Source organism: Microplitis mediator, chromosome 10 (genome assembly GCF_029852145.1).
Source record: "Microplitis mediator isolate UGA2020A chromosome 10, iyMicMedi2.1, whole genome shotgun sequence".
Classification (NCBI taxonomy): domain Eukaryota; kingdom Metazoa; phylum Arthropoda; class Insecta; order Hymenoptera; family Braconidae; genus Microplitis; species Microplitis mediator.
Genome location: NC_079978.1, coordinates 3,363,623 through 3,388,476, shown reverse-complemented (window position 1 = coordinate 3,388,476; position 24,854 = coordinate 3,363,623). Strand labels below are relative to the sequence as shown.

The 24,854-nt window shown below is 29.9% G+C and overlaps 5 protein-coding genes across 7 annotated transcripts; all 5 read right to left on the bottom strand.

The window, feature by feature from the left end:
• Positions 1-197: 197 nt before the first annotated feature.
• Positions 198-8,204, bottom strand: LOC130675739 (uncharacterized). The gene is made up of 18 exons (XM_057481581.1): positions 7,987-8,204; positions 7,796-7,915; positions 7,222-7,339; positions 6,547-6,808; positions 6,324-6,440; positions 6,167-6,257; positions 5,934-6,070; positions 5,016-5,148; positions 4,934-4,950; positions 3,661-3,817; positions 3,455-3,574; positions 3,254-3,371; positions 1,918-2,179; positions 1,723-1,830; positions 1,561-1,651; positions 741-877; positions 512-644; positions 198-394 (listed from the first exon to the last, which is right to left on the bottom strand). The coding sequence occupies exons 1-18, from the start codon at positions 8,128-8,130 to the stop codon at positions 344-346; spliced, it is 2,316 nt and encodes a 771-aa protein (XP_057337564.1). The 5' UTR covers positions 8,131-8,204; the 3' UTR covers positions 198-343.
• Positions 8,205-8,455: 251 nt separating this feature from the next.
• Positions 8,456-13,222, bottom strand: LOC130676609 (odorant receptor Or2-like). 2 transcript variants are annotated; one of them, XM_057482958.1, is made up of 10 exons: positions 13,055-13,222; positions 12,849-12,934; positions 12,649-12,768; positions 12,454-12,571; positions 11,152-11,413; positions 10,950-11,069; positions 9,917-10,007; positions 9,704-9,840; positions 9,462-9,594; positions 8,456-8,725 (listed from the first exon to the last, which is right to left on the bottom strand). In XM_057482958.1, the coding sequence occupies exons 3-10, from the start codon at positions 12,766-12,768 to the stop codon at positions 8,675-8,677; spliced, it is 1,032 nt and encodes a 343-aa protein (XP_057338941.1). In that variant the 5' UTR covers positions 12,849-12,934; positions 13,055-13,222; the 3' UTR covers positions 8,456-8,674. The 2 variants fall into 2 exon arrangements, with proteins under 2 accessions (XP_057338941.1, XP_057338940.1); XM_057482957.1 differs by having other exon boundaries at positions 12,849-13,222.
• Positions 13,223-13,889: 667 nt separating this feature from the next.
• LOC130676604 (odorant receptor 13a-like) lies at positions 13,890-17,768 on the bottom strand. 2 transcript variants are annotated; one of them, XM_057482949.1, is made up of 9 exons: positions 16,152-16,656; positions 15,757-15,876; positions 15,565-15,682; positions 15,232-15,496; positions 15,042-15,164; positions 14,845-14,935; positions 14,620-14,762; positions 14,399-14,531; positions 13,890-14,324 (listed from the first exon to the last, which is right to left on the bottom strand). In XM_057482949.1, exons 1-9 carry the CDS (start codon positions 16,293-16,295, stop codon positions 14,271-14,273), a joined length of 1,191 nt encoding a protein of 396 aa, XP_057338932.1. In that variant the 5' UTR covers positions 16,296-16,656; the 3' UTR covers positions 13,890-14,270. The 2 variants fall into 2 exon arrangements, with proteins under 2 accessions (XP_057338932.1, XP_057338933.1); XM_057482950.1 differs by lacking the exon at positions 16,152-16,656 and adding an exon at positions 17,567-17,768 and having other exon boundaries at positions 13,935-14,324.
• A 126-nt stretch (positions 17,769-17,894) lies between these two features.
• LOC130676593 (odorant receptor 13a-like) lies at positions 17,895-20,861 on the bottom strand. The gene is made up of 9 exons (XM_057482933.1): positions 20,539-20,861; positions 20,316-20,435; positions 20,070-20,187; positions 19,629-19,893; positions 19,431-19,565; positions 19,262-19,352; positions 18,262-18,398; positions 18,048-18,180; positions 17,895-17,974 (listed from the first exon to the last, which is right to left on the bottom strand). Exons 1-9 carry the CDS (start codon positions 20,680-20,682, stop codon positions 17,924-17,926), a joined length of 1,194 nt encoding a protein of 397 aa, XP_057338916.1. The 5' UTR covers positions 20,683-20,861; the 3' UTR covers positions 17,895-17,923.
• A 440-nt stretch (positions 20,862-21,301) lies between these two features.
• LOC130676588 (odorant receptor 13a-like) lies at positions 21,302-24,822 on the bottom strand. Its single transcript, XM_057482923.1, has 9 exons — positions 24,464-24,822; positions 24,219-24,338; positions 23,992-24,109; positions 23,272-23,536; positions 23,060-23,197; positions 22,901-22,991; positions 22,676-22,812; positions 22,465-22,597; positions 21,302-21,498 (listed from the first exon to the last, which is right to left on the bottom strand). The coding sequence occupies exons 1-9, from the start codon at positions 24,605-24,607 to the stop codon at positions 21,448-21,450; spliced, it is 1,197 nt and encodes a 398-aa protein (XP_057338906.1). The 5' UTR covers positions 24,608-24,822; the 3' UTR covers positions 21,302-21,447.
• Between the last annotated feature and the right edge of the window lie 32 nt (positions 24,823-24,854).

Here is a 24,854-nt window from a genome sequence, read left to right as displayed (position 1 = left end):
CCAAAATAATAATTGCAATAATTTTTAAGTTCATAATGAATTAATTTTATGTTCCTTGGTTTTAGTTTTAGTGAATAATTATTTAACAAATTATTCAATGGAATATTAAGCAACGTATTTTATAATTTTTATAAATTTGGAATTATCTCAATAGGAAGTTGAAAATATTGAATTAAAAATTTAAAACAATTGGTCATTAGTATATTTGAATATTGGAAAGTAATTTATCAGTTTCGTTTGTTTTCTATTTTTTTTTAACAAATATTCTTTAAGAATAATCCAATAACAATAAAAACAAAAACAATTGTATCACTTTTTATTAAATTAGTGTTGCCAGTTGCTTTCAACGCATTGACGAGAGGACCGTGAAGAAAGACATTGCCTTTTGAATTACCTTTTTGATAAAGTATTAAGCAATTAAGTTCATCGTTAATACCATTTTGAAAATAAACAATTACGTGATTTTGTTTTGATTAATTTAAAGTGCGATGTTTATTGAAATTGAACTTACGGAACTGAATGTATCCATGGACAAAATATACACTTTTCCAGCAGATAGTCTGCAGGGCGTCATACTTCTCATCATTATGGGAATAAGAAGTTTTTTAAAAAAAAGCGGCATATTGTACCACTCCGAAAAATAGCTACAAAAATTCGTGGATTAAGTATTTTGGTTTTAAAATTAGGATAATAAGTAAAAACAACAATGACAATTATGAAAAAGTATAAAAATTACTGACGTTGAATAGAAAATCGCTTCACTATGTTCTATGAGCAGTTGACCTTGAAAACTTGTGAAAAAAAGATGAAAAATATGCCCCATGGAAAATGCTATAAATTTTACTGCTTCACTCGTTTCATTCAGTTTTAATACTGTCTATAAATTTTTTGGAAAGTATTTTCTTTTTAATTTCGATACGTCAGAGTATTACGAAAAAAAAAAAAAAATTATGTTCTCGTGTGATAAAAAAAATTTGATTAACTAAGTCATTTCTACGTTGATTTGGTAATATGAAATTTTGATAAAATGCAATAACAAAAAAAACTTTTTTATAGATTATGGTTTAAAGTCATTAAACAGAGAGAAATTTATGGTAACAATTACAACATATTATGGGAATGGTTCCCACAGTGCATGGTAACCGGTATTTTTGAAATTTCGATTATAGGAATGGCACCCATATATATTATAGTTATTATTACCATAATATTATGGTAATCATTACCATAACTCTTTTACATGCGATATGGGAACTGTTACCATAATGATGGGAATTGTTTCCATATTTATGGGAACTTTTCCCAGAAAGTATGGGCCTATATCCCATAATTCCAAGTAATCATTACCATAACGGTATGGGATGATTTTTCATAAACGTACCAGGAACGGTTACCATAAATTTCTCTCCATGCACTATTATAATAATAAATAAAATCATTTTTTTGATTTAATTATTTTGCAGCATTGGTTTCGTTTCATAATTAGAACAAAAGCATAAATATTCAAATAATATACATCCATATTCAAATTCATGTTAAAATTTTGACAAAGAAACTCACCGCTGTTCCGGTAAAAGTAAGTCCCACAAGACAAATTGTCAGTAGCACAAGCCATGCAACATTATAGGATGCGTCCAATTCAGCAGCGAATCTGATATAAAAATAAATAAAAAAAAATGATGTGTCAATGTACAAATAGAAATTTTTTTCTATTTTACTCACTCTAAAGCATTTCTGTGCATATGAATACAATGAATGATTTTATCAGATTTCGCTTTGTCACTTATTTCTGTGTTACAAACACTGACATGTATTGATTGTAAATATGTTCTAGATAACCGAAAAATATGATATTTTGATAAAATCCAAATAGTAAAAATCACCAAAAAAGACATTATAATGATTATTTAATCATACCTGAGTATTTCAAACATAGCGCAAGCATGGAAAACATGTGTTCCAAGTAAAATATCAAAATATATAAGAACTCCCATGGAAACAGGAACAGTCATATAGGAATGTAATAATATAAGAACGTAGTATTTTTCTTGATCAACAAAATATTCTGTTTCATACAGATTTATTAGAGGCCTAGATTCATTCAACGGCTTAACTAAGTCCATTATTTTTGGGATTGCTGGCGATACAAGAAACAATCCGAGGATTGAAAACATTGCCGCTAAATTTTCAGGGAGGATCAGTATTCAAAGTATTATGTGATTAAAAAATACTCTTTTTATCATATAAAAAAATCTGGGCATCGGTTGGCCCAGCGGGCCAGCCCCAAAACTTCCAGCTATTTTCGAGCTGAAGAAGCTTGAAAACATTAGTACAATAACATTTCCGAGCATGCGATTGTTTTTTATGAGCTTTTTAAGTTATGACAAGTTACGTTTTGTGTTAAAGTTTAAAAATGTATGAATCGGAAATCATCAATAAACACGCGTTTTTTTTTTTATTTTTATTCCCAATTATATTCAATAAAATAAATGTATTCCGTCAGAAATCAATGTAAGTGATCAAAATAAAGATTGAAATGAGTTTTGACTCAGGTCAGAGCGTTAATATATGAATATCTGATAAAAATATTAGAAACGGTGTTTTTCCAATTTTGTAGTTGATAATATGATTCGAACTAAAGAACGGGTTACATTACTATTCGTAGTGACCCAAAAAGACCATAAGGACAAAGAGTCATGATTTAGAATACATTTTAGTACATTATATGATGATTTATCAGGGAAAAATAACATAAAATGTTATTTTTAAACGTTTTATTGAGTTCGAGAGCTGATCAGATTTTGGAATTGATCGATTGTTTCTTAGAAATTTTGAAAAAACTAAAAAAAAATTTGTTTTTTTTGTTAATTTTATGTATCTCCAAGTCTATTCAACCGATTGATGTCGAATTTACAGGAAAGTTGATGGCTAGCAAGCTCTTTCGATTGCCACCGAAACCATTAAAATCGAAAAATTAGTTAAAAAGTTATAAAGAGCTTACATGCATACACATACACACACACAGACGCTTGGACATCATTCTGAAAATAGTCAGAATAACTTCCTAGGACCTCGAAACGCCGACATCTGATGAAAACTCGGTTTTCGCAAATCGAGGTAAAAGCAATAACTTCCCGGATTTTTGAAAATTTTCAATTTTGTTGGCGCGAAGTTAGAAAAATTGACCGGTGGTTGTATTTTTTTTTTATATTTCTGAAATTAATCAATTTTTGTTTTAAAAATCAATTCATACTTGTGTAAGCAGTCGTAATGCTTTTTATCCGTCTCAACCAGTCATCCATGATCTCGATATCTTGATGATCTTCTAAGCTATTGCCGTCGCGTTCGATAAGATAAAGTAAATTTTTGAACTGAAACCATCGAAATTTAAAGATTTCAGTACGTTAACTTTCAGTTATTATCATTAAAAAAAAAAAAAGTTCAATTAAATTACCTTATCGGCATTAAGTAGCCAGTTGAAATATTTAGTAAGACTTGTAAAATGGACAAATATCATAGGTAGACATCCGATAACTCCATCGATGTCGTTAATTACTACAATACATTTGATTATCTATTCCATCCACAAAGTTCAGGGTTATTCGTTTACTTATTAAACAGTCAGTAAAACATATATAATTTTTTGTATCCAACTTTTACCTTTGGTGTCAGTATACTAAAAATGGCAAACAATACGAGAAAACGTGCACAATATCGTTGTAGGGGTGAATGCGAAGGCCATTGTCCAAGAAGGGTGAGTACGACTTTAAATTCTCTATAGTGACGACTTTGTAGAATATTCATTTTTGTTCGATGTCTATATTACGACTAATACTTTGATAGATCACAAGCTGAGTTTTCATTTCAATAATTATTATCCTTAAAGCTTGATTCTCTATTCTGTAAGATGTTTATGGCGACAGTCTCATAATAATAATAGTAATGAGATAGGCGCATTAATAATAAATTAGCTATAGCTTTTGATCCGCGAAAATTTATGTTTTAATTATTGACAGCTTTAGTACTACATGCACATTGTAAATCACGCTATTCTTGAAAACTCCCAAACAAGTCGTCATCATATTGCTTATCTTTGTCCGAAATAATAATTGCAATAATTTTTAAGTTCATAATGAATCAATTTTATGTTCCTTGGTTTTAATTTTAGTGAATAATTATTTAACGAATTATTCAATGGAATATTAAGCAATGTATTTTATACTTTTTATAAATTTGAAATTATCTCAATAGGAAGTTGAAAATATTGAATTAAAAATTATTGAAAATAAATGAAAACAATAATGATGTATAGGAAAATGATAACTTTTACATGTGTGTAAAATTATTAGCATATACATTTTACGCAGGATGTCACTCATTAGTGTATGTGATCTGTTAATATCAGTAAAAATCTGAGTGACCTTGTCAAATTTTTCATATATTTCCAAGGTAAAATAAATATTTATAAATGGATGTAACGTAGAATTAACTTTTGTGGACACTTTAAAGTTTTTTATGAAAACTTATTATCGTAATGATATTTTTGATATTCATAATGCATCAATCTATGGTATAAAGTGTCCACAAATAGTGCAGTGTCAAAAACAAGTGCCTCTACTAAGTACTAATTTTACTAAAAGCTAATGACACATAATTTTATTTTCAGTCGGCACAAATATTGACATTTTTGTAAATTAATTTTTATTATTATATAACAATTGTTAGCTATAAAAAAAATTTTTCATTATATACTTAATTAATCAGTAGAAAATGTTCCAGTGTCGGAAAAATTTCTCAGATTTTTTTTTCACGGTTTTCCGGACCGGTTTGTTTAGAAAAAACATTTTTTCCGAAGGAAGCTTAATCAGTAGACTTCCACTCATTTACTTGTACAAACACTTATCGCATTGATGACAGAACAGTGAAAAAAGACATGGCGTTTTTGAGTACCTTATTAAATAAAACAAAATGTATATAATTTTTTAATTAATTACCAAGTCAGATAATAGACTTACAATACTGAATGTACCTAACGATAGAATGTACAATTTTCCTGCGGTAAGTGTACTTGGTTTTGCACTTCTCATTATTATAATACTGAGCAGTTTTTGGTGATAACAAGTGAGATCATACCATTTGGATTCATAACTGTAAGAATTTTGATTTTGTAGTTCAAAAATTTAATTTGAAGAAAAAAAAATTTATAGTTTACACTAAAAAATCCGGAGTGAATTCGGATTGAAATTAAATCCGAATTCACTCCGCTACTCGGAGTTCCGGAGTTTTGAAAAAAATCACTCCGCATGCGGAGTGAATTGGGAGTTTTTTTTTAGCGGAGTGATTGCGGAGTGACGCGGATTTTATTTCACTCCCAATTCACTCCAGTCCGGAGTTTTAATACTTAAATAAATTTATATTAAATTGCTAAACAATGTGTGTGTGTGTGTGCGAGTGTGTGTTTGGGTGTGTGAAGATGTTTGTGTGCGTGTGTGCAAATGTGTGTGTGTGTGCAAATGTGTGCATGTGTGCAAATGTGTGCATGTATGCATGTGTGCAAATGTGTGCGTGCTTGTGTGTGCGAGTGCGCGTGTGTGTCTAAATATGTGTGTGCGTATCAGCTGATCCATTATGTAATACGCGAATTTTTACTTCGATTTTATTGAGTGGAGTTATTTTTTATTAATAATATATACAAAACTCCGCTCCGGAGTGAATTTCACTCCGGAGGGATTAAATTAATAAAAAATTATCTACTCCGCGAAAACTCCCCTGCGGAGTGAATTTCACTCCGAGAGGAGTGAATAATTAAAAATTCATTCGCTCCGCATTCACTCCGGATTTAATCCGCATTCATTTCGCGAATTTTTTATAGTATATTAATCATTTTTTTTTTCAAATTAATTTATTAGAATAAACATTTATATTATACATACACAGCATGAAAAACTCGTTCACTTTGATGTAATAGTTCTTGGCCTTGGAAACTCGTGTAAAAAAGATGAAAAACTGCGCCGATAGTAAACGCAAAAAATTTGAATGCTTCACTCGGTTGATTCAATTTCATAACTGTCTATAAGTATTCAAAAATAATTTATTCTTAACTATGAGTACAGGGTGTTCAAATATCGCATAAAAAATTTATTTTCATAGATACAAAAATTCTTACCACCGTACCCGTTACAGAAATTATAGTCAAACTATAAAATAATATTATTAGCCAAGCTAAAGAAACTGATGATTCCAATTTTTTTGAAAATCTAAATATTTGGACAATCATAAAAATTATTTATTAAAACAATTTAGTAAAACAAAAATAAACTTACTGCAAAATATCTTTATGCATATTTATACAGTGTACTATGTAATGGCGTCCTTTATGGGACATTTCTTTATCACCACTTCTAGTCATTTTCCGAACATTAATGTTTTCTAAATAAGTACTGTAAAAATTCAACTTTAATGGAAAATTTTATATTTTCTAAGTAAAAGGTAAATATTAAAATATGAATACACGGATTAGGTGAGATTCAGACTGTTAAGATTTACCTGAGTATCTCGAACATGGCACAAGCATGATGGACCTTCGTTCCGAGGACGTTATCGAAGTATACGAGAACAACCACTGAAATAGGCACAGTCAAATACGCATGTATCAAGATATGAAAGTAATACTTTTGTTGATCGATGAAATACTCTGTCTGATATAAATATATCCGTTCACGGGTTCCATTTAGCGGTGAGACCATGTCCATAATTATTGGAATAGCCGGTGATGCGAGATATAATATGAGAATTGAAAACATGGCAGCTACAAATATATACGAGTGTTTTCGCTCGATTAGACATTTGGAAGTATTCGATGGAGTTGGGGGGGGGGGGGGGGGGTTGAGGAAATACTGTTTTCGCGAACTCCACTACGTTAAATCTTTTTTTTTTTTTATGATATTAGTGAATAGCAACAATTTCTGGAAATTAAATTTTCTTATGTGTAATTGACGTGGAAAACTATATTTCACATAATTATTGGATGCAAAAAAAGAAAACAATTTTTTAAATAGTTTTTATCATAAAACACTAGTCATTAAAATTTTTTTCCAAAATTAAAATTTTTCGAAAACAGTTAAAAAAAAAAATTCAAAATAGCGCTCAGTTGTATGAACTCCAGATTTGATTCGCAAAACATTTTACAGTATGTTGTAAACGTAAAATAGTAGTTCATACTTGAATAATTAGTTGAAACAGTTCTTATACGCTGTAGCCATTTGTTCATAATTTCAACATCTCGATCTAATTTCAAAGCCTTTCCATCACGATCAATGAGTACAAATAAATGATTCACCTATTGTAAATATATATTTATTGTGTAAAAAAAAGTGATAATTTACTTAAAAAAAAAAAAAAAAAAAAAAAAAAGGCTTAGATCATTTGTGCCTACACGGAAAAAAAATAGTAGTAGCTACTCTCTGGGATAGTACTGAGTACTTTCTGTAAAAAAAAAATTTTAGACAGTACTGTATACTATCTAGACTGTATCCACTACTATCTAGACTATATCCACTACTGTCCGGGATAGTACTCAGTACTATCCAGAGAGTAGTGGATATAGTCTAGATAGCATACAGTACTGTCTGAAAATTTTTTTTTACAGAAAATACTCAGTGCTTTCCCAGAGAGTCGCCACTACTATTTTTTTTTCCGTGTAGTAATCATGAATCAATTCTTATACATTAAAATGACTTCAATCATTGATGAATTTAAATATTTTGAAATTCGAAAAAAAAAATATTTGAATTACCTTTTTTTCATTGAGTATCCAATTGAAATATTTGGTAAGACTCACTAAATGGAGAATTATCATTGGCAAGCATTCGATAATTCCGTTGACATCTTCAATAACTTCAAAAAATTTGATTACCTATCACATCCACATTTATTTTTTTTTTTTTGCGTTAATCAGTAAATAATTTCGTGTGCGCAGAGTATTACCTTTGGTGTCAATATACTAAAAATGGCTAACAATACCACAAAACGTGCGCAAAATCGTTGTAACGGTGGTTGATTCGGCCATTGTCCAAGGAGAGTGAGCACAAATTTGAACTCTCTATAGTGACGACTTTTTAGAATATTCATTTCAAATGTAAATGTCTGCTGCGACTCATACTTTCAAATAATAGTTCAAATTAAAACCAACTTTAATTCTGGAAATTACATTAACTATTCCCTTGGAACTTGGTCACGACAGTCTCATGATTATTGCAGCCATACAGAAACCGACGTGTTAATAATTAATAAGCTATAGCTTGAGAATACAAGAGTTAGTAAGCGCTTTATTTAGTTTTACAAACACGATATGTATCTCACGCAACTTATTACTGCCAGTAACTACCCTTAGTAATGACAATTTTTGTAATGAAATTTTTTTCTGCAAGAAGTTTTTATTCAAAATCAAAATTACAACACATTTTTTTGAAGATGTTGGCAGTCAGTTTATTTTATATTTTTTTAGTTTATCTATTTTTATAATTATCAATACTTGATTACTCAATACTAAATATTTATTAATATAAATGTCAAAAACATACTTCTACATATTTACTAATTGTCTATTACATTTTTTACTAATACAATAACAATATATTACACTTTTCTAATTCTACAATTATTCATAACGCGTTTAACGCATTGATGACAGGAGAGTAAAAAAGGACATGGCTTTTTGAATTACCTAAAAATTATGTGAAAATTAAAATTTTGATTTCAAAGCAGCTTTAGCATTGAAACATAGTTTTATGTAAATACACATGATAGAATCAAATCAATGTTTGACATGTTTAAGAGAGTGAAATATGTGATTTTCAAATGAACCGTTTTCATAGATAAAGGCCCAAATAATTAAATTAAATATTTCATTCGATGCGTAAAGTTATCATTTATCGAATGATATCGCGTGCCAAATGCCAAAAGGGCGTATTACAGCAGTTAGATAGGGTTCCATGCCAAAAGGGCGTATAAAAAAATTTTTTTTGTCATTCTTTTTAGAATCGCTCGAAACGTAAAGATCTGCAGAAAAAAAATTTTTGACGTACTATCGCCAAAAGGGCGTATATCTTTAGATCTTTGTATCTTTGTATCTAAAGATATACGCCCTTTTGGCTTTGAAATTTTTTTTTTATTTTGAGGCTTAGAACATATTTACAAAACGATTGGCACCAAAAACAAAAAAATTATACGCCCTTTTAGTTCTTCAAAGCCAAAAGGGCGTATAACTTTTATACGCCCTTTTGGAATTTGGCACGCGATATGCTTCCGGTTCGGAAATTTCAGTTTATATCTGAGAACGGCTCATTTGAAATTTCCATTTGCTAATGTAAGTGCAACCAGGACCGTTTCGTTTGTTCACATGTGTGTGAGAAAGAGAATAGATTGCAAATCCTCTTAAATACATAAATTTAATCACTTACGGAACTGAATAAATCCATGGACAAAATAAATATATTTCCTGCTGAAATTTTGCAGGGTGCCATGCTTCTTATCATTATTGGAATTAGAAGTCGTTGGTATTGAGGCGGAATATTATACCAATCAGAAAAGTAACTGTAAAAAATATTATTTTTTATATTACTTGGACTGAAACTACTAGTCACATAACATACTATTTAACTTGAAATAATTTTTCAATTGGATAGCAATAAATTTTACTAACGCTGAATGAAATACTGCTGTACTTTCTTCTATAAGCTGTTGTCCCTGAAAAGTAGTGTAATAAAGATGACAAACATTGCCTGATGAGAATGAAATATATTTAATTGCATCCATTGGCTTGTCTAGTTTCATAACTGCCTATTAAATTTTTAAAAATTACCATAAAAAAAAAAAGTTATTTGACAATATTAACATACGGTGATAAGATACTGACCACTGTTCCAGTAAGAGTAATTACAAAAGTACATAATGTTAACATTATTAGCCAAGCAGTGCTGTAAGATGATTCTAATTCATCAGTAAATCTGATTGATTAAAAATAATTTATTAATTATAACTTATAACAAATATCATATCGCATCACTCATTCTAAAAGGTGACACGACCGATGACCCAAAGACAACTGATCCCCGACAATTGGTCCTCGACAATTGATTCTTGCGACGATTGATCCGCCGATAAAATATACTCACACACAGTTAAATGTGAAAAATTTGTGAGTGAGTATATTTTTTATGTTACACGCACACAAAATTAGTGAAAAAAGGGCGTAATTTTTCACATTTATATGTGTGTGAGTATATTTTATTGGCGGATCAATCGTCGCAAGGATCAATTGTCGGGAATCAGTCGTCCTTGGATCAACGGTCAGGTAACCTTCTACACGGAAAAAAGAGCAGTTGAAAAATTACAGTTTCTACAGTAAAAAAGGCTTTCCGGGCGAAAATCTTTAAAGATTAAAGTTTAAGCTGTAATTTTAGAAATTTGTTATAGTAATAAAATTAATACAGTTTTAAGCATTAAATTTTACAGCTTTAATCGACAATATCGAGTTTGAAACTGTAATATTTATTATTTCTGTAAAATTTACTGATAAAAAATGTAATTTTTACAGTTTCAGACTCGGAGCGCTTTACTACTATACGAAACTGTAATTTTTCAACTGCTCTTTTTTCCGTGTAAAAGGACACATTTTTATTCGTTATGTTGGCTTTTAATAGCTTCCTAGAGTCCAAAGGGTGTATAATTTTTCTTTTATCACAAATCATTTTGGAGATTTACTTTAAAGCTCAAAATTAAAAAAATTTTTAAGCTCTAAAATAAGTCTACCAAACGATTGGCAATGAAAAAAAAATAAAACGCCTTTTGGATTGAGGGAGCTGTTCAAAGCCGAAAGGGTGAATAAAAATATGTCCTTTTAGAATTAGTAACATATTGCAATTAATAGAAAATATCTTAGAACATACTCTAACGTGTTTTTGTGTATAGTAATACAATGAATTATTTTCCTGTTAATTATTTCAGATTTTCTCTGATCACGATCTGTTATATTATGAATATCAAGATGGATTGTTTCTAAATATGATCTACAAAAAATATAAATATCAATTTTGATAATATATATATATAAATATAGGTAACAAAATAATGAAAGTGAGTTCTTGATACCTGAGTATTTTGAACATAGCGCAGGCATGATAAACATGAGTCCCAAGCAAAATATCGAAGTACACAAGAACAGCTACGGAAATGGGTACGGTCATATATGCATGCAACAATATATAAAGGTAGTATTTTTGTTGGTCAACAAAATATTCCGTTTCGTACAGATTTATCAGAGGCCGAGACTCGTTCAAAGGATTTATTATGTCCATTATTTTTGGAATCGCCGGTGAAACGAGAAACGTTCCGAGGACCGAAAATATGCCAGCTACTCAGGACATGCACAAATCCTCAGGTAGGAAATAATACTCAAGTAATATGAAATTTAATAGTCGTATTAAATTATGTAGAATAAAAAATTTAAGAAAAACAATTTAAAATTATAAACTTTTTTTTTTTCTTATAAAATTTTACTGGAATTAAATAATTTTTTGTGACAGACACTTGAGCCGAGTATGGGAGCTCAATGACGTATATTCTGAGTATGTGTCACATAAAATAATTTTTTGTAACAGACACTTGAAATGTACGACATTTAGCGCCCATAGCCGGCAACTAAAAATATTAGATAAGATACAGCTGGTAAAAAAGATACCTAATTGTTCCAATAGTGACGTCATCAACGGATCAAAAAATATTTTTCGTTTACATGTGCGATAGCAAACAACCAAAAAATATCGAAATAATTTAACGAGCCATCTTGTGACAAAATTTATCGTCATTTTAATTCCTACACTTACCGACTTCTCTCTCATTTTCAACAAATACTCAAAACAATTTTACCAAATAAATAAACACGGGTTTATAACCTGCCATTTATAGGTACTAAATTTAGTAATTTCAAATATCTGTCACAAAAACTAATGTATTTATATAGTACAAGCGAGTCTAAGACGATCGTGTGTTGGTACACTGAAAGATATTTTCTTTAAAAATTACCGTTAAATTCACTGTAATCGTGGGACATAATGCGGCGCTTTTATTTATTACCATTTTTGAAATAAAAATTACGAAAAAATTTATTTATTTTGTGGTAGACTTCATAAAATTTACCGAAAACCGAATGAAATTCACAGTAGACTACGGTAAAATTTGTTGAAAAAAAGTTAAAAATTATCTCACTTACCAACAAATGATTAGGTCTCGCCGTTCGTCCCACGATTACAGTGAATTTAACGGGAATTTTTAAAAAAAATTTCTTTCCGTGTACCCTCGCCTTCGGCTCGGGCACCAATCTTCACACCTCGCGTCTCAAACACGATCGCACTCGATAGATAAACTACTATTTATCTGAAAAATAATTCATACTTGTATAAGTGGCACCAACACTTCGTATTCGTTCTAGCCAATCTTCCATGATTTTAATATCCTGATCGACTTCCAAAATTTCACCATCACGTTCCATAAGTGCAAATAATGTTTTTAGCTGTGTCAGTTAAATTAAAATTTATTACATAAAATAAAGACACATCATTATATTTTCTTAATAAAAAATACCATTACCTTATTTGCATTTAAAATCCAATTTAAATATTTAGTCAGACTTACAAGATGGACAATTATCATCGGCAAACATTCAATTGCGCCGTCGATATCGTGAATTAATTTTATAAACTTGATCATCTGTATCATCGATTGATAATTTTTTTATTTATTGCGTCATGAAAAAATCAATAGAATAAATTTGAAATATTGTCCGTTACCTTTGGAGTCAGTATACTTAAAATAGCCAGTATCACTACAAATCGTGTGCAGTTTCGTTGAAGGGGTGGCTGAGACGGCCATAGTCCTAAGAGAATAAGCACAATTTTGAATTCTCGAAAATGACGCGATTGAAAAATATTCATTTCAGTTTCGTGTCAATATTGAGACTGAAAACTTCCATAGAAACTCTTTATGTCTATCTTACCTCAAATATTACTGTATTTTAACCTTTGTCGTCAATTCCTTCAGAAGTCTTTGGCTACAGACGACTCATAATAATAATGAGATGTACGACGGCTTAATAATTAATGACCTCGCGCTTATAATATGTTCATAATTAATCTACAGCTTTGACTGCATATGTCACGCAAATTTTGTTCATTTTAGTTACGAAATTTCAACTACATTTCATTTTCTCTACACCATTATTCAGTATTACAATAATCACAATGACGTGAGTGTTTTATAATAAAAAAAAATTAATTTTATCGAGGATATTCCAAGTTATTCATCAAAATTTGCAAATTTATAAAAATATATGAAAATTATTTTTGGATAAAATTTTCATACAATTTTATATGTGAACGTTATATATTTATACTTATCGATTAATGACAGGGTAGTAAAAAAAACTCTACTGTACTTTTATGTATCGTTCTTATTATGCAATCAAAAATTTTTCTATTAATTATTTCAGATGTTTTTGGATCATGCTCTGAAGTGTTTTCAATTTCAAAATGGCTTGATTCCAAATACGATCTAAAAGATTTAAAAAATTCGAAATTTCTGTAAAATATATTCAGCCAAAATCGTTAAGTCAAATTATATATTTTACCAAAATGTTTTGACCACTGCGCAGAAGTAGGAGTATACATTCTAGGTCATAAATAAAAAAATAACACCAACAAAAATGGATACAGTCATATGGGAGCACAAATACATGGACGTAAATTAATCTCGATCAACGAAAAATTTCTTACGCTTCAAAATCAGAGAATTAAATAAAATAAAATAATTTATGACGTCCAAAAGTTTTGAGCTGGATTGAAAAATGGCTTCTTATGACATGCGCAAGTCCTCTGGTAGGAACCGAAAATCGGATAACGTGAAATTTAACAGCAATAACTTCATCGTCCAAAAAAAATTTTTATTTATTAATTTTTTATTATTTTTTTCTAAAATTGTATGAAAGATTACATTAATATATGATTAAAATAATTATGTATAGATATGAGTATAAAAAAGTTACAAAAACTGATTAATAATCTTTGGTAAATACATATTGATATTCACGTTATTTATGTTACATATTTTAACCTAGTAGCAGAAAATACTTGGTACAAAAAAGCGACGTGACCAGTCCATTATTGTGCAAACTTTATTTTTGGTGTAATCATATTTTGGTTATTCAATTTTAACAATTAAACACGCATGGACGCAAACACAGTAAGGTATGAAAATGATGTTTTTACAATCTTTAAAAAAAGTAAATGGTACTTTTTAGTTTATATTAATTTAAATTACTCCTAGCATATGATTATTTACTTACCATACTGAAACTTTTCAATGACATTTCAAACATCTTTCCGGCAGTTATTCTACAAGGTATTGCGCTTCTTAGTAATAATGGTACCATAAGTTTTTGGGAACGTGTAGATGTATCATTCCAGTTTGCTTGGTAACTAAAAATTTATTTACATTAATAAAGAAAAAAAAACCAACGAATTTTGAACTTATTTGCGCGGAAAAAAAGTCACTCTCAATACTAACACAAAATAAAATATTGATTCACTGTGTTTCAAAATTAACTCTCCCTGCCAGCTGCTGTAAAAAATATGACAAATTTCGCCTAAAGTAAAAAATGCAAATCTCCCTGCTATCTCTGTTTCGTTCATCGCCAGTTTGAAAACCGCCTAAAAGTTTATCAGAAATTATTTTCATTCTAAATTTCGGTTACTTCAAAATAATATCTTGTAGAAAATTTAATATTTTTACCACTAAAGCAGACGTTGTCATCATTATTATGTTGATTCCGATGACAATGAGAAAACTAAGATTATTGGCGTCTTCAATAAGATTCGCAAATCTAGATTACGTGAAAAGAAAAAATTTTTTCATTATTCAAAGGAAAAAATGAAATTTTTTTGAATGCTACTAATCTAATGATTTTTTTTTTACAAAAAAGTACGGACTCAATTGCGCGGTTATGAATCACAATGCATTTGACCATTTCCCTGTAATCGATATCATCGAATTCGGTGGTACGACGGTCGGTGCTCTGGTCAGCATTGTTAGCAATTCGTTCCAAACATAATCTACAAATTTGTTAGAAATTTATCATAAATCACAAGATAGATTAAACTTTAATGACGAATTTCTTACCCAAGTATTGCAAATTTAGCGCACCCATGTTGAATATAAACCATAAGCATCGTGTCAATTGCAATAATAATGGTCAAAAATGCAACGGTCCCCATATAATTATGAATAAATAATGGGTAAAAGTATTTATCAGCGTCGACTAGAAACTCGATTTGTTGAAACATCAAATGTTTTGGATAGCTTTCATTCATAGGAGCTATTACATCGAGTATAAGTGGAGTAATTGGTACTATAACTAGAGGTGCCAGTGTACCATAAAGTGCACCTGAAATATCTGTATTCAATTACTCGTTCTTCTTAATTTGAATTTATTTATCGCGTATATTTATTAACCTGTATAATATATAGTAACTTTACGCCCAAAATGAGCGTACTCGTTCAAAATTTTATTTTCAGGCCCCGATGCGTATATTTTCCAATCTTCTTCCATCGTAAGAAGTAATTTTTTCATCTAATTTTCAAATAATGAAAGTTAATAAAATTAATTTATCTGATTATCTGATAAATTTTGTTTGTATGAAATACCTTTGCAGCATTGACTGAAAAATTGAACATTTTAATTCCACAAATAACATCAGCCAAAACTGTTGGAATGGCTTCCAAAAAAACATCGATGTCAATTCTCGCTGCTATCATTCCTGCAGTCTGTTATTAATTTTTCATATTAATAAAATATAAAAAAAATTACTAACAATTTTCAAATACATAAAAAATTTTTAATTTATTATATATATAATGAGCACTAAATTTTTGAATCGTACATTGATTATTTGAAAATTTATTTGATTATTCGAGTGATGACTAAAGTAATTGTTAAAAAGGGGGGGACGATTAATTTTGTGAGAAAAATTTTTTTATTTTTTTTTAGAAAATAGTAAAATTTATTTTGTTTATTTTTAAAACACGTTAATTAATATCACCTGGAGATAACCCTGAGTAGAACAGAAAAAAAATAAAATAAGGTAACAAATCCATTTTGATTTTGTTGATTGATGCGGCCATTGGCCGATTACACTCAGAAAAAATTTATTTATTCTATGATATGGTGTAGTGTTAGTTTCCATTATGACTATATTGCTAGTTGAAGCAGTTAAATGACTATGAGTTAACTGATATGAGAGCGTTATTGCTGTCTATTGATTGTGATTATAAATTCTCTCAGTTGTTTTACTTCCTAGTATTTACGACCTTACGTGGTGCAAATTGTCACGAAATTTGAATTTATGATCATAAGTTGATACGCTAAAATAGTCTACTATTTTAACTTCAGTGTTGGTCTTTGAAGAATAGACAGAAAATTAAATTTGAAAGGTTCTTACTTTTGTTATTTTGTTACAATTCATTCGATTTAGACAAACTAGAGTTAACTGTGCTTTGGATTAATGCTGTAAAGTTTACAATCAAAAAATTTTAAAACCTTGTAATTTTTAGTGAAATTATTATTTCAACAACTGAGTTACATGTGATGATCATTTTATTTTTATATAAAAAAAATATAACAATGGAAAAACAAAAAATCCATTTTTGTAAAAAATAGTTTTGATGAACGCCTAGAATTACGTAATGGATTTTCACGCTTTGAAGGAATTTTAAAAATTATAACTACAGTGTAAATTATATTGCAGTTCGAAAATGGTTTATTGCTCATTTAATGGACGAAAAATTATTTAAGGCCTCGAAAAATATGACAGTAGGGTAAGAGCACCAGTAGCCAGCTACCTCATATTAAATTATATCTATATATATTTTGAGCCAATGTTAAAGTATATGACCGGCTGGCTACTGGTTAGGGGCTGGGTATTGGTGCTCTTACTCTATTCAGATTTATAAACTTTGTCTTAAAAATTATTAAAAGGAAGTGACGATAAAAATATTTTTAGGGTTTCAGATATTAAAATTGTACAAAAAGACGTTTTCAATGAGTATTCACTCTTGAAGATTCATCAGTGATGAGTTTGACTATCGCTTGATTATTCAAAAATTCATAATTATTATACTCTCTAAAAATGAATTAGTGAAATTCACTGCGAATTAGTGAATATGCACTTGAAAGCTCGGCTGCCCAATTTCAAAACACAGTAACTGCCAAAAATAAAATTTTTGAAATATGCATCAAATCATGTTCACAAGACTCCACTGGAACTAAAAAAACTAAAAAATGGATTTCACAAAATTTGCCAGTTACTGTGTTTTGAAATTGGGCAGCCGAGCTATAAGTATACCGCTGGTAGAATTAGTGGTATACTTATAGCTGTAGAAATAGTGACTATTCACTGATTCGCAGTGAATTTCACTAATTCATTTTTAGAGAGTACTGTTTCAGAAAATAACTCACCATTATTATAGTAGCAATCAAAAATTGCCGCCGCTAAACAGGTTTATTAAAACCTCCATTGACTAGAGTGTAGGAAAAATTTCGGGTTGAGGCTTTATGATAAAATAATAATTGAAAAATATAAACTGCAAGTGAGTATTTTAGAATATTTTATGAATAATTAAAACATTTGACGAGATTTTAATTAAAAGACGTGGCTGAAAAAAAAGTGAATCAACACATGAAAATTTTACAAAAATTTGAAAAGATTAGGAAATATATGACAGTTCTGAAATATGAATAAATAGTTAGTTTCAAATATTTATTATCAACAAATTCATAACTTAACGATCATCATAAAAATATATTAACGAAAGTTTATTGCATGGATAGAAGAACAGTAAAGTATGATCCGGATGTTTTCATCATCTGTAGGAATATAAAATTTGCCTGAAAATTTTTTTTCAAGAGCATTTAGTAGTAAATCTCATTGAAATCTTACCATTCCAAAGCTTTCAACAGATAATCCCATAATTTTTCCTGCTGTTAAAATACATGGCACTTGACTTCTCATTGTCATCAAAATCAGCAATTTTTGTGACTTTGTCGAAATATTGTACCACTTTCCATTAGCGCTATTCGAAGAGATTATTCATAGCTATAGTAAATTTTATAAATATTTATTCAAAATAACAGTTTAATCACTGCGTATGTACATGTGTTGTTGGACTCGTAAGCTCATGTCCGTCAGCTGTTGGGATAAAAAACATTCGAAAAAGAGATGTAGCATCTGAGCTCCGGTAAACATAACATATTTTATTTTCTGCTGCAACGTACCCGATTGTGCAATAATCTGGAAAATTTCATTCTCTTTTTTTTTATTCCCTAAACTTTCATAAAGAGAAAAATGAAAAAAGGCAGTTACATGTCTACTCACAACATCTCTCAAGGGAAATAGTTCTAACTTTACTCATTTACTTCTTGACTCAGCTACAAACTCACAAACAATTTCTACCTTATCGATAGGCTCTGAAGTACGTGAGTAGAGTTGGTGCTGAGTAAAGAAATATTTGCCCTGGTCGAAAATAAAACTTGATTCAGGCTCGCTTCGCCCTATTTTCTTTTGAAGTTATCGATTTGCCGACGAGTTTTCGATAAGATCTCGACTTTTTCGACTTAAATTAAATTTTTTTAAACTTATTTGTATTTTTTGGTCTTAGTTTGAACTTATTCGTCTCTACTTCGAGCATGATAGTCATTCACCTTACTTTTGACTTGCTAAACCAAGTCGAAAAAAAGTTACTTATTCGCCTTACTTTCGCCTTAATATATCAAAATTATTTCACCTTAGTTTTGACTTTTTCGCCTTATAATTTAAGTCGAATAAGTCTAAACCAAGTAAATTTCGACTTGATTTCAACGTTTTCGTCTTAAATCGTGACTAAGTAAGCCAGTTAAGTCTAAACCAAGGCGAAAACTCAATGTATTTCATATCTCCGTAAAAAAAGTCGAGTTTGTCTTGTGAAAAACGGCTCCAAATTTCGACTTGGTAAACCGAGTCTAAATCAAATTTTATTTTTGACCCGGGTGAGTCAAGTTGATGCTGAGTAAAGAAGTAAATGAATTGAGTTATAACTACTTCCCTTGTAGAGAAGTTGTGAATAGACATGTAACTCTTTTAAAAAAAATATATATGTAAAATTTTAATGACTAAACCTGAACACCGGTAATACTCATTAGTGGCAAATTTAATCCTACCACAACTCCGAAGCACCCAGCAAAAGTGCTTTCAATTAAATCGACATATCTATCGCAGCATGGCAATTTTTTAAATAATTATTCGCACGTTGATCATTTGTTATGAAATGATTATTTTTTTACATACTTTAAAGCCATTCTATGAATTCTTATACATGAAACCAGATGTTTGTAATGAACATCACGTGAGTTTTTCAGGGAATTTGGTTTTCTGTTGATAATTTGAAAATCCTCCTCGTTGGGCAAATTTTCAATTCGGTGACTATGAAAAAAGAACCATCACTTGTTGAAATAAATTATAAATCAGTGTGAAAATAATAAATACCCTGTAATTGCAAATAATCCACAGGCATGATATACAAAAGTTATAAATATAACGTCATAAGAAATTAGCACTGTTAGAATCACCATAATACAGACACTAGAATTACTTAACAATATCCAGTAATATTTTTCTTTGTCAATAATAATCCACTCCATTGGATCAGCAAATTTATGGGGAGCAGATAAATTCGTTTTCAAAATAGAATTCAATATTATCGGTAACACTGGTTCCGTTATAAACTGCACAGTCGCTGCGTATACAAACCCTTAAAGCAAATACTACTTTGATATTTAATAAACAATAAATTTAGGCCAGACAATGATTGGAAAATGTTTAAACTGATAAAAAAAATCACTTTTATCATAAAGCATAAAAAGCAAATAAACGAAATTTGAAAAATTGAAAATTTTGAACTAAATATTCAAATTGAATTTTATTAACCTGCGTATCCAGTCGCCATAAGTTTTCCAAACCCTGCATAGCTTTCTAAAATAATCCTTTCTTTTTTATCCGTCACTGATTCCCAATCATCTTTAATCCTTTCAAAAAGTATTTTAAGCTAAATATGATTATAATAATAACAATGATAATAATTTTGTTATATAACGTTCACTCAAAATTATGAATAGTTTTTCAAAAACTGTAACAAGGAGAGATTTGAATAATTTAAACAATTATATAACAAACCATTCTTGCATTGACAAAAGTGTTAATATATTTGGCAAATGCCATCACGTTCGTTATAGTCGGTGCCAATGTTTCAAGTATTAATTCTTGATCATCAGAATGCACTATGTCAGCTAGAATCTGGGAAAAAATTTTAACTAAATGTAATTATTCATAATGAAAATACTTTTGAATTTTGATAAATTGGAAATAAATTGTTTTGTTATCACAATAACTTTTATACTTTTGGTCCGACTTGTAAAATGAACGCAGAAATAATGACGATCCCTATCAGAAAACTTTGTAAGCTCGACTGGTACGGCCATCGACCTATTGAGCGGGCAAAATTTCTTGGTAGCGTAAAATAAGACTGCTCGAAAAATTTCATTGTTCTGAGAACTTTTTATTTCTGACACATTTTATTTTTTATTCCTGACATATTTCTTACTTTTATTTAAAATAGAGAACCTATCATTTAACGTTGATACTGCGCCCCTTCTCGTGGAATATTTAAGTGACAATGATAGACGTTTAAGCTGTTACTTCAATCATCTGTCATGATAGCCCACTTTTGTGTTCGTAATGTTGTTATGGTAACTTCGATTACTTTTTTTTTTACTCTTATTGTTAGTGAAAAATATAACATCGTTCATTGACCAGTTTTTATTTCCAAGAACACGGACTATTTTAAAGTAGGCAACTGATATTTCGAGGGTGCATTGACACAACTTTGTATCTTCTGATTATTTTATTTTGAAGATTCAACGTTTTGCGATAGTACTCTCGAATTTTTTTCTACTGTTTACTTTTCTCGTTTATTTGTAATTTTTTTTAAGACTTTAACTAAATTAAAAAACGCACGCGATAATTTAACGTAACTTATAGTATTGTTTTCACTGAAAATAAAACTTGAACATTGGTATGTACAATCATAAATACAATATATCTATATTTAATAATTAAAAATCATAACTTAAGTGTTGGGTAATATGGTAATCAAAATTTATTAAATAGCTGAAAATTTTTAAAAATATTAATACAGTGTGTCACATCGTAATAATTAAGTATCAAAATTTTGAATGAGTTTTCCATTTTTATTCTCAAAAAAATCATAATTCAACGGCCATCATAAAAAATATAATGATTATTGCATTTATTGCATGGATAGAAGAACCGTAAAATATGATCCAGATGTTTTCATCATCTGTAAAAATATAATGCATAGCAAAATAGTAGTTTATCTATCGAGAGCGATCGTGTTTAAGACGCTAGATGCGAAGATTGGTGCCCGAGCCGAAGGAGAGATCGTCTTAGACTCGATTGTACTAGATAAATACGTTAGTTTTTGTGACAGATATTTGAAATTTACTACATTTAGTGCCTATAAATGGCAGGTTTTAAACCCGTGTTTATTTATTTGGTAAGATTGTTTTGAGTATTTGTTGAAAATGAGAGAGAAGTTGGTAAGTGTACGAATTAAAATGATGATAAATTTTGTCACAAGATGGCTCGTTAAGTTACTTCGATATTTTTCGGTCGTTTGCTATCGCACATGTAACCAAAAAATATTTTTTGATCCGTTGATGACGTCACTATTAGAACGATTAGGTATCTTTTTTACCAGCTGTATCTTATCTAATATTTTTAGTTGCCGGCTATGGGCGCTGAATGTCGTACATTTCAAGTGTCTGTCACAAAAAATGATTTTATATGACACATACTCAGAATATACGTCATTGAGCTCCCATACTCGGCGGCTAAAAGTATTATACGTGACACAGCATAAAATATTTCATATAATCATTCAAATTGAGACGTCAGACGTACAAAAAATATCATTTTTTATTTGCATGCACTATAGCTTGCGTACGGAAAATATAGAAGTAGCTCATTGAGTCATCTTTTGACAAAAGTTTTCATAATTCATGCGCCGTTTATTACCTGCGGTTGGTAACCTGCCACCTATAGGCACACATTGGCGTACTTTTCGAGTATTTCTTACAAAAACTAATGTACATTTTTAGCACTATTCCGTATAAGCCGCTGGTTGTGCTGACAACTTCACCTCTGGCTCGGTAGTCAATCGTCTCAACTCGCGTCTTATACACAATCGCACTAGATATAAAAACTACTATTTCGATGAGAATAAAAAATAACATCAAACTCTTACCATTCCAAAGCTTTCAATAGATAACCCCATAATTTTTCCTGCTGTTAAAGTACAAGGCACTTGACATCTCATTGTCATGAGAATCAATAATTTTTGTGATTTTGACGAAATATTGTACCACTTTCCATTAGCTCTATTCAAAATAATTAACAATGATTAGAGTAAATTTTACAAAAAAGTCAAAATAACCATTTAATTACTGCGTATGTACATGTGTTGTTGGATTCGTAAGCTCATATCCGTCAATTGCTGGGATAAAAAACATTCGAAAAAAAGATGTAGCATTTGAGCTCCGGTAAACATGACATATTTTATTTTCTGCTGAAATGTACTTGTTTTCGCAATAATCTGGAAAATTAATTTTCTTTTTAAATTCTTAAGGATTCTACGAGAAAAAAAATCAATAAAAAAATAAATGTGATATTTGTGGCTCAACTTGAATCCCAGTAATACTCATTAGCGGCAAGTTTAATCCAATAACTACTCCGAAGCATCCAGCAAAAGTATTCTCAATCAAATCAGCATATCTTTGGTAGCATTTTATTAATCTTTATTATGGTAAATTCATTATTAAAATCGTATATTTTTTACGTACTCTAAAGCCCGTTTATGAATTCTTATGCACGAAACCAGATGTTTATAATGGACATCATCTGAATTTGAAGATGCATTTGCTCCTGATGTAAGATTATTTTTACGTACTGCATCACTAGGCAAGTTTTTAATTCGGTATCTACAGAAAAAAAGTTCAATTTGAACCAACTGATACTCGAGTTAAGTTCAAGTAAATTTGGAAATAACTGATACCCTGTAATTGCAAATAATCCGTAGGCGTGATGTATAAATGTAATAAATATAACGTCGTAAGAAATCAGTACTGTTAAAATAACCATAATACAAACACTGGAATTACTAAATAGTAACCAGTAATACTTTTCTTTATCTATAACGATCCATTCCATCGGAACAGGAAACTCATGCGGAGCAGATATGTTTGTGTTCAAAATTATATTTATAATCATCGGCAATAACGGTTCCGTTATGAACATCACAGTCGTCATGTATACAAATCCTTAAAAAAACTACATTGACGTTAAAAATCAAATCAATTAAATAACGATTTAATTCTTTAAGCCAAAGTTGTGGTTGATGACTGCCCATTCAAAAAGAGATATTTTTTCAAAATAAAAAATTTGGGATTCATAGAAATAAATTTTCGCAAATCCCACATACATACAAGAGGATCCGGGTTTACTAAAGTTTGAAAGTAGAAAATAATCATATCAACCCCAAAAATACGGTACCGTTTTTGGCAACTTTAGGGCCAGTTTTGGGCACTTCAAAAATTTGAAAACAAAATAATTGGCAAGTGGCCATAAACGGTACTTCCACCCTATCTTCTTTTGAATAGTTACTTTTTATTCATTTAAATATAGAGATATGAAATTTGAAGAAGAAAAAAAAACTCAAAATTTTCGAACCAAAAAAAAATTTTCAGTAAGTCAGTATTATGGACTCGTTTTTAACCTACGTATCCAGTTGCCATGAGTTTTCCCAATCCAGCATATTTTTTCAAAATAAGTTTTTCACTATCGTCCGGCATAAATGTCCAATCGTCTTTAATTCTCTGAAGGAGCCTTTTAATCTACATGCATTAACAAATTTTTTATCATAACATGTAATCACTCAACATAATTAATATAAATTTATAACAAGTTTTGAAAGAAAGTAACTCAGTAATTCCCAAAACAAACCATTTTTGCATTTATAAAAGTATTCATATATTTAGCAAATGAAGCGACGTCCGTTATAGTTGGTGCTAATGTTTCAAATATTAGCTCTTGATCATCAGAATGCACTATGTCAGCTAGTATCTGCGAAAAAATATATACTTACTTATGTAACTAAGAAACAATGTATAGCTATTGATAATTATACTGCTTGAATAGATTATTCAAATATATATTCTATTGTTATATTATCACAATAACTTTTATACTTTTGGTCCAACTTGTAAAATAAATGCGAAAATAATAGCAATCGCTATTATAAATCTTTGTAGCTCCGACTGATATGGCCATCGGCCTATTGAGCGTGCAAAGTTTCTTGGTAACTTGTAATAAGGCTGCTCAAAAAAGTTCATTGTTCTAAGACCTCTTTATTTCTGATATATTTTTTCTTTTGTACTACAAAAATATCAACATATCATTTAACGTCAACACTGCGATTCCCCTCGAAGAATATTTGAATGACGATGATGGACATTTTTGCGGTTGCCTTCAATCAATTGTCAAAATCAAAGGGTTTGTATTCACGAGGTTGTTATGGCAACTTCGATTACTTTTTTTTCGCATTGTCGGCATAACAATAAAATATTGCTTATCGATTAG